Below are 9,809 nucleotides of genomic sequence, written 5' to 3' on the forward strand. Positions count from 1 at the left end.
TGCCATGGAGCTGTTTCATTTGTGGTCGCGTTATCGCCTGCACCATGCGTTCGGCCGACCCGTTAACTTGGGGACGATATGCCATGGTTGCTCGCTGTCGCTGCCCCAGGATCCGGTTGAATGCTCGAAAGAAATCAGACATAAAGCCTGGCTCCCGATCATGTCTAATCATCTCGCTAGCTCCAAATCTTCGGAAAACGCACTCCTCGTACGATTCAGCAATGGTTTGCGCAGTTCTAGACACACTAGCTTTGGCTATCCTACAACCTAGTGAGCTTTTCCTATACACGTGCAGATCCAACAGGTTAACCGAATTTACTACTTGGTCGGTTACACCCTAGAAGATCTCAACTCTCAAGATCCCGTCACAGGAGGCGGCAAGTACAACGCAAAGGAAAAACGCAAAGGCAAGGGAACACACCCGCAAGGCAACCCTACGGCCAGATCCACGATCTAGGCCCCGGATCCATAAGCTCGAATATTCGCTTAGGATACGGAACCATCCACGGACGCAGAGTGAAGATTTTCCACTGCTGCTCCACCCCATCCCCACGTCTCGCCAAGACACTCAAGCTTCACCACTTGAACTCTTCGGAAGTTACCGAGAGAGCAGATCCCGCCCTACCGACGGGTACACAAGGTGAGGAAAGTTCAGCAGAACACGGATCATCGGGGGACCCCTTCCGTTAGTCGGTGTCTGGGCGCAGTTGGTAAGTTGGATCTGGCAATCTCGCAGATTTTGCTGATCCCGCTACACCACACCGGGTATCAACGGCGCTGGCGCTCGCTCCTGTGTAGCATTGCAGGTCATCAGAACACGACATCGAAAAATGCCATAAAGATTCACATCATGCTCTTCCTACCAGTGTCGGCTGCAAGTCTGTGATTGGACGTTAATCGGGTGGGGGGGCCAACTCATCGAGGAAGTCTCTTCAAATGTTGCCCATCATTTAGTATAGGAAACCCGGGTGGGGGGGGCCAACTCTTCGGTGAAATTTGAGGGGGCCAACTCATCGAGGAATTCGGTAGTCACAAATACAGAATTTGCCTCAATAAAGAACACCAAGAAGCTTATAGCCTTCAATATTGTATGCGGCTGCTCTTGCGTCAAATCACTAGTCATTTATAATGGCTCCCTGTAATCTAGCATTTGTCTTGTAAATTGCATATTTATAAGATGTCCTTTATTGAAGCGGAATATTGTACTAAGTACTTTAAAGTACATAAGTCCCCCTGAAGAAGCGTTGGAGGTCATCTGATAAATTTACGTAGGGAAATCAATGCGATCTGGTGATTTGTCAATTGTACCTCCAATTCTTATGATCCGATATACAGGGGGATAGGAAGTGCATGCTACGCTTGTTCAGGGGGACTTCTGTACATGTACCTCATCTTTAGATGATTACAAAGGAGACAACGTCAAACAAAATGATACTTACGAACCATTTAGAGTTATCGAGATAATCGAGCTTAAAGTTGGCCAATTGATTTTTCGTACTTAACCGAAACAATGACATTTATTGTAAACTTCCATCGAAAAAACTGTAAAACTACCCTTATTCAATTGCTTTTAACAAGAGCTTTTAAATAACACTTAAATCTCTAAAATTGAAAAAATATTGAGCTCACAACACTCCTAAATGTATCGTCATTTCGAGGGCCCATAAAGGAAGACAATATTTTTGAGCGACCACAACTTCTTCAGTTTTAAGCATTCTGCAGCTTATGAGGGCTTAGGAGACGCCCCGCTTTCGTTTAGAGCGCTTAAATCGCGATTCGTACTTAGGTTCATAAGTATCATTTAGTTTTGGGTTGTCTCAAATATGGGTTTTAGGACCCTGAATAAGCGTAGCGAATACTTCATATACCCTTTTATACCCGATCACATTGATTGGGAATACTTAAGACAAATCATGAGATTGCTGTGAATTTACTATGCAAATTAATCAGACGACCCCCTACGCTTATTCAGGGGAGCTTCTGTATCGCCGTATGATATGAATAACCGATAGAAAGGTCTCCCAGTGCGAAGCGTCAAATCAGCTTGTTCGTCTCGTCTAAAAGCTGTGGCGTCTCAACCAGGGGATTACCGGTAAGCTTATCCTGGATATTGTACTGCACACGGGACTTCAAGATCCCACTCAATTGCCAAGAAGAGCTCAAGTTCGCAAGCGTTCTTCGCTTCTTTCCTAGCCCAGCCATGAGTTTCGTGCCCGTCGCCCCCGACTGCGATTTCCCCATCCAAAATTTGCCGTACGGCATTTTCTCCACCAAAATCAACGACAAGAAGCGCGTTGGCGTCGCAATCGGAGAGTTTGTATGTCTCTCCCTCTGTCTCGTAGGAGGGGGCCTTCCTAAAGCCGACTCTTGTAATTGCTGTACTTTACATACAGGTTCTAGACTTGTCTGTGGTCGAAATGGAAGGACACTTCGAGGGCTTCCACGCCGCCTGCTTTCACGACCCAACGCTTAACGGATTCATGGCCCAAGGCCCCAAAGCCTGGGCCACGGCGCGTTCGACCGTGCAGCGCCTGCTGTCCGCCGACGAGTCCACGCTCCGTGACAACGAGGCACTCCGACAGCGCGCTTTAATCCCCATGAAAAACGTGCGTATGCACCTGCCGGCCAGGGTGGGCGACTACACGGACTTTTACTCTTCGCGCGAGCACGCCACTAACGTCGGCCGAATGTTCCGCGGAGAAGACAATGCGCTGCAGCCCAACTGGTATGTATTAATAGACAACAGAGGTTTCATCTTGTCATTCAAAAGTGGTTATCCTGTGTGCACTGTAATATTGCAGGTTGCATTTGCCCGTCGGCTACCATGGACGCTCCTCGTCAATCGTTCCATCCGGCACCAGTGTGCGTCGTCCCTGCGGCCAGCTGCAGGCCGACAAGGCTGATCCGTCCAAGGGGTCCGTCTACGGCCCGTGCCGTGTGCTCGACTATGAGCTTGAAATGGTAGATGCTTGCCGTGGACTGATCTTGTCTCCAGTTGTAGCTCTGACGATGGGTTCTTCTTTGGCCAGGCTTTCTTCGTGGGCCCACCGAGCAACATCGGTGAGCCAGTCCCAATGAATAAGGCAGAAGACCACATCTTTGGCGTGGTGTTGATGAATGACTGGAGTGGTAAGTTGCCATTCCTCACAGCAAATAACCTTTTCTGCAGACTAACACTGGTGTCGCACGCTAGCTCGCGATATTCAGAAGTGGGAGTACGTCCCACTCGGACCATTTGGAGCCAAGAACTTCGCGACCACCATTTCGCCCTGGGTTGTACCTCTCGCTGCCTTAGAGCCGTTCCGGTGCGAGCCAAGCTTTGGACCAGTCCAGAAGGACCCAACGCCACTGCCATACATTTCGGACCCGGACTATTCTCGCGGTACCTACGACATCAAGCTGAACGTAAAGCCCCAATTGGACGATCATAGAGACGTTCGAGACTGCTGATATGTTGTTCTCTTTTTGTGTGATTGTGCTGTGCAGGTTTCGGTGAAACCGGAGGGATCCGACCAAGCCTACACCATAACAAAAAGCAACTTTCGCAACATGTACTGGAACATGAAGCAGCAGCTGGTGCACCACACAGTAACGGGGTGCAACATGCGGCCTGGAGATCTCTTAGGCAGCGGCACTATAAGCGGCAGTACGGACGACAGCTTGGGCTCGATGCTCGAGCTGAGTTGGCAAGGATCCCGCGAGGTTGCGCTCGGAGACAGTGGCACGACTCGCAAGTTTTTGCATGACGGCGACACCGTGGCGGTCACTGGGTTCTGCCAGGGCAATGGCTACAGGATAGGATTTGGCCCCTGTGAGGGCAAGGTTTTGCCTGCATGTCAGTGAAATGATTCATGTGAAAACCAGCAGCAGCATCCGACTATCTCGTCCAAGTACCTGGTACAAGTACTACAGTACATGTAGATAGCAGCGTTGAACATTTGGAGTTGAATAATAACGTTAGTTACACAATTATACGCTCTGTGCTAAATTGTCGCCTCTAGCCGTTTTGAACAGATCCTTTAGCAACACCTTCATCGAACCCTCGGTGCGTAAGCTAGCCGACGGGTATGCCAGTTCATCGTCTTGTTCCAACGAAGGCAACTTGAGATTGTGCACAGTTTCGTCTCCTCGTATTGCAACATCACCTCTCTCACTCTTCTTCGTAATACTACCAACCGGATCATCGAAGTCATCAAATTTGTCTTCCAAAAGAAAAAAGTCCACACCTCGAACATGCAGCTTCGACTCCAGCGCCTCCTTCCACTCGTCCACGACACCAGCGTTCAGCATGGCAGCTCCGCTGCGGTCGTTGTGCGCGGTAATTCGATCTTTTGGCTCTTCCTTGGAATCCAGCGACGACGCGCCAGACGCAATTCCCCATCGATCGCGCAGGAAATTAAGTTTTTGCTGCTCATCTTTAGTGTACATACGGCCACCGGTCTTCGTCGTCTCTTGCTGAGTGGAAGAGGAGGAACGATTCACCACCACAGAAACTGAGCACAAAGAGTGCAGCACTTTCATCAACATGGCTAGCGACGGATAATTGTCGCTCAAGTAGCAAAAATAATCTTCGACAACAGGAAACTCGGCAACGAACTCACTCGTAAATGCTTGCTGCGACGTGTGTAAGTATGCGGTCACCTCACCTCGCAGAGAATTCGGTTTGCGTCCAAAGAGAAACCTAAAGTATGAGACGCTGAGATCACTCAGCGTGCTCAGTCTGGTGATGTCTGTGCTCTTGAGGTCACGTAGCCTCAGCCGTGGGTTCAGTGCATGCGCGACGACAAAAAGAGGCTGCTCCATTTCCCCCCACAGCACCTCCAACGCGATCTGCACGGTGACGAATCCTTCAGCAGCAGTGAACAATGCACCCAAGTGCTCCAATGTCTCTGAAAGTGTCTGTCCAGATCGACAGCTAGACAATGCGTTCGTGAATGCGTGAAGCAGATTATACACACGCTCCAGTAGCGAGCGATCCAGCGCATTCTCCACCAGCCGTTTTGCATTGGCAGCTCCTTTCTTCGTACTACTAGAGGCGAAAGCTTTTTCATCCAGAAGCACTTGGATGAGCGTAGCACACGACTCCCAGTTGCAGAAGGGGCCTTTGTGGGAAGCATGGTTTACTGCCGATAGCCGCTCAATCACGCACGATCGAATGGACTCCAATTGCCAGACCTCAATAAGCGACGACACGACGGTAAACATTTCCGCACTCGCCAGAAGCTTCAATAAAGGAAACTGCAGCATATCCTCCATGTCAGACAAGAATGCAACTCGAGGCCAATGCGAGGGTGCACGCAGAATCCCCACAGCACGTTGAGTCATCGTGTTGTACGGAAGGACAACTGCTGCGAGAGCCAACTTTGTCCCTTCAACACACAGTCGGATATGTCCATCTAGCCATCGAGCGATCTCGAGGCCGTGGTACCGAGCCAAAGTTGCCTCCACGCCCGATTCCGGTTGCTGTGCTCGGATAAATGAAAGCGACGTGATCGCATTCCCGTTGGTTACGACGCCGTCAATTACTGGCATCTGCAGATCTCCGGGGTGGTGGCTGGCAGTCAGGTTGCAGTGCATCATTACTGGCCAAGATCCTGCCGGTGTGATTGACAGTGTGTCAACCATATCGGCAGAGAAAGCAGACGCACCTACTTCGAGTAGAATGGGCTCTTGCAGCTTCGCGAGCTCAGTGAGAAGCGTAGCGCTGTGAACTTCACCCAAGACACGTGTGCGCAAGTCTTTCGATCTCGGTATAAGTTTGTTTTTGACGTCAGATGCAGGAACCAACGCGCCAAATAGCTGCTTGGCACTTACACTTTCCACCCATTCAAAAGGCAAGTTATGTTCGATCACAAGGTGCACCAGCGAGCGGTGCACAGAAAATTTATCCGCCGAATGAGCTAGAGACATGCTGGATACGTCCACTTCGGGACGCTTTGGTCCAGATGCATCCAGTGAGGCAGTTGCGCTAAGGTTTATATTATGAATCTTCGCCATCGCTGATGGGTCCTTAGGCAAATGACGACACTTGGACAAATGCGTCTGCATGTTGCTCTTGCGGCCCATGACAATAGCCGGCTCCATTGACGCCTTCAGGTTCTCTGGGGCGTTTTCGTACGCCTGCTGGCAAAAGTTGCAGCGAGCGTAATAGTATGCGCTATCCTTCTTGCGTTCGAGGCGCGTGAAATGCTGCCACTCATCAAGTGCCAATCGTGACGAGGTGACGGGGAGCATGGCAGCCACAGGGGATACAGCAGCCCCAGAAGCTTTCAGGTCTGCTGTTGCAGAAACAGAAGTAGAGGTGGCAACCACAGCTCCCAGATGGGCAGCAGCACCAGCGGCCAGAGCACTGACCACGACGCTCGTCTTGTTACGCTGGAACAGCCGGCGCTCCAGCGGCGGCAGATCTCCTTTGAAATGCGGACAGAGCGCGAGGTGCTTCCGCATCTTTTCACGTCTGCCCACGAGCTTCTCCGGCACGAGCAACGGCTTCTGATCCTCAGGGGCCTCGTCATACGCACGCTGGCAGCACTTGCACAGGGCGTAGAAGAAATTTGACTTGCCAATGTAGCCTTCATCCTGCAGCCGCGTGAAATGCTCCCACTCGTCCATCATGCAGTGCTTGCCACGGCCTCCACGGGACCCACCACAGCTCTCTCTGTCCGCTCTGCGCTTGCGCTTTTCACCCGTCGACGTCGGTGCTGACGTAACGACTGTGGTCGTTGTCGAGTTCGATGCACCCGTCTCCGCTTCCACCTCAGCCTTTGCCTGCTGCTCCATCTGGTACTGCGTGGCGTACATGGGGCAGACTTTGAGGTGCGATCGCATCGCTGATCGGCGACCCGTAAGCTTAGGGGGCGCATTGAAAAGTTTCTTTTGCTGGAAGCCGGCCACGCAATGACGGCACAAAACATACCAGTAGGACGAATTGGGCACGCGACCCTCCTCTGGAAGCTTCTGGAAGTGAATCCACTCGTCCATCGTGCATCCCCGCCCCATGTTGTCGGCAGCTCCAAATTCAACCGGTTGGAACGAGGAGAAACTTTGTTAAGAAACTCGGTGTGTAAGAAACAAATCTTTTATTCAAGGAGTGGTAAAAAAAGCGTCATAAAAAAGAAGAAATTTCATTTAGCGTTTGTTTTATAAAATTAATTCCAAAATACGTCCGTGGCGTCCAAATGTACCGTCTTCAGCCCCAATACAAAGCGTCTTTGAAAGGGACACGTCTTGTAACGGGGTACAATCCAGTGTACCCCATGTTACATAAAGAGTGACCCGTCACTCTTGTGGACACCTGGTACATGGTACCAGGTGCTCTATGAGCCAGCCAGGGCATGACTTCTTAGCTCCACTATAGGTAAACTGTAACGGGGTACGTAGCCCTAAGCGTACCCTGGTTACATGAAGTGTGACACTTTACACTTCAGGAGTATGACACGTCATACTCCGGGATATTTGGTACAAGGTACCAGAGTCGTTCAAAGCCAACCATTGGTTAAATGACATTGCATTTCTATAGGTAACTTATAGTTTGTATTAAACCCAAACTTAACCTACCTATAAATATACTCAGTTTACAATCTACCTTATTTAGGTCACTTCGCTCTCTTTAATTAAAGAGGGGACCTGTGAACTGCCGTTCACTGAGAGTTTGTATACTCTCGGAAGATAACTTCCTCTAGCGCAAGGTGCTGTGTGACCCCGTCACACTTGGTAGCACTAGTAGTCAATCCACGCCATCGCGGGTAGACTACCTGAACCTCCGAAGTTCGTTGCCATGGATAGGAACGACTTCTCCCATATGAACGACTCTCAGTTCGAGTCGGTTCGGAAGATGGCAGGCATCTTCGGGATGGAGGCCCTGCAGAGCCTGGTGGTATCAACACCGGCTGAGCAGCTCGAGCGCGTCAATGCATTCGACGCGTACGAGCAGGGCCTCATCGCGCATGTGCGGGAGAACCTGCAGGCTCCGGCGGCGGAAGCAAATCCGCCTCACCCGAAGCCAATACGGCTGAAGGTAAAGCCGTATGAAGGGAAGGAAGGCGAGAACCTTCACTTCTGGGTCCGAGAAGTAGAGCTCGCGATGGACGCGGCTCTGATCTCGACCGAGCAACTGCGTGTTGCTTTTGCACTCTCCAACCTTAGCGGTCGTGCTAAGAGTTGGGTGTACACTCGGGAAGCAACATCCCCTGGATGTTTCACATCCTGGGCTCAGCTGTGTGAACAGCTCCGAGCCGCGTTCCTCCCGGCGAACTACGAGTACCGCCAGCGTTCGCGCTTGCTCGCGTGTAAACAAGGAAGGCGCGAACTGCACGAGTATGTGCAAGAGATACGGGAGCTCACGGCGTCCCTAGTGGGAAACCCACTCAATGAACACATCAAGATGACTGTGTTCATGGACGGCCTTCGAGTGGGGCCCGCACGCACTCAGCTGTTCCGGGTGCAGGCAAGCACCCTTGAAGAGGCGATTCAAGTGGCTCTTCAAGAAGAGTACAGCCATCGCCAGGCGCGTACGCCGGCCTCAGCGTGGCCTGGAAGTTCCTTGTCGGCTCCCGGTCGAACAAGCCCCAACGGACCAGTTCCCATGGAACTCGGGTCCGCCGAACAGCGGGACATCCGCTGCTTCGGCTGTGGGAAGATGGGCCACTTCAAGCGCGACTGTCCCGCGGAAAGACTCCGCAGACGGTCCTTCCCCAAGCCCGTCCTCAAGGGTCGCTGGCAGAAGCCAGGATCCCGGGGACAGGGGAACGCAGGGAACCAGTAGGGGCGGGGCGCCCTACTGGGGAAGAACTAAGTCTTCGTGATGGGTGCGCGGGTGGCGCGTACCACGGGGACTTAGCCCCTGAGAGTCTTCGCACTCTCGAATCGGCGAAGAGCAGCGGCGGGTTGCTCGTAGTACACGGATGTGTACGGGGATACGATCACCCCTTTAGAATCTTGATTGACTCTGGGGCGTCGAATAATTTCGCACGCCGCCAGACGGTTGCTCGTAACAGCAACAAGTTGTCCGAAGCTTTGAGAGAAAGCAAGGGCAACGGGACGGTGTCAGTGCGACTGGCCGACGGGAAGGTCGTCACTGTCCCCAACGTCCAAGTGGATCTGGCTGTCAAGTTTGAAGACTTTGACAGCCTCGAACAGTTCACTGTTCTCGATATGGATCCATATGATATGATCCTGGGCATGCCCTGGCTTGAGAAGCACGAGCCCTGGATCGACTGGCGAGGCAAGGCAATCGGTGCCAGCCGCCCTGCGCAGTCCGACAGAGCATTGGTGAGTCATGTTCCCACCTCTGTCAGGACCCGGGGCGCCCGCGAGGGCTGCCAGGGAACTAAAGCATCCGGCAGATGCTTGGGAGTCGTCGACGTATATGACGACTCCGAGGATGTTTTGATGGTGGCCGCGCCCAGAAGAGGCGCCGGCCAAGTGGGTAACTTAGGTCCACAGGCGGGTAACTTAGTTCCGCAGACAGCTGCAGCTGTCATGAACACTGAGAACAGCGTGTTCAGAGTGGGTAACAGAGTTCCACTCACGGTCGCCCAGACCATAACTGAAGAGGAAGACGTCGGATACGCTTCCTGTGTGGGTAACACAGTGCCACACGCGGTCGCCCAGACCTTAACTGAAGAGGAAGGCGTTGAACACGCTTCCTGTGTGGGTAACACAGTGCCACACGCGGTCGCCCAGACCTTAACTGAAGGGGAAGGCGTTGAACACGCTTCCTGTGTGGGTACAACAGTGCCACACGAGGCCACGCGTGCCTCGGATGTCGTAGCGACGACATCCCTAGACGTGGCAGCAAAGCTCCCCGT

The 9,809-nt window shown here is 52.2% G+C and overlaps 2 protein-coding genes across 2 annotated transcripts; one reads left to right on the plus strand and one right to left on the minus strand.

Annotated features, from left to right (window-relative positions):
* Positions 1–2,166: 2,166 nt before the first annotated feature.
* PITG_20491 (fumarylacetoacetase) lies at positions 2,167–3,972 on the plus strand (the record flags this gene model as incomplete). Its single annotated transcript, XM_002895352.1, has 6 exons — positions 2,167–2,317; positions 2,394–2,725; positions 2,802–2,961; positions 3,030–3,129; positions 3,194–3,405; positions 3,487–3,972. 6 exons carry the CDS (start codon positions 2,201–2,203, stop codon positions 3,841–3,843), a joined length of 1,278 nt encoding a protein of 425 aa, XP_002895398.1.
* Positions 3,973–4,150: 178 nt separating this feature from the next.
* On the minus strand, positions 4,151–7,061 carry PITG_20492 (uncharacterized protein; the record flags this gene model as incomplete). Its single annotated transcript, XM_002895353.1, has 3 exons — positions 4,151–4,158; positions 4,227–4,493; positions 4,602–7,061. The coding sequence occupies 3 exons, from the start codon at positions 6,997–6,999 to the stop codon at positions 4,151–4,153; spliced, it is 2,673 nt and encodes an 890-aa protein (XP_002895399.1).
* Between the last annotated feature and the right edge of the window lie 2,748 nt (positions 7,062–9,809).

The sequence above is a fragment of the Phytophthora infestans genome, genomic scaffold (assembly GCF_000142945.1).
Source record: "Phytophthora infestans T30-4 supercont1.192 genomic scaffold, whole genome shotgun sequence".
Classification (NCBI taxonomy): domain Eukaryota; phylum Oomycota; class Peronosporomycetes; order Peronosporales; family Peronosporaceae; genus Phytophthora; species Phytophthora infestans.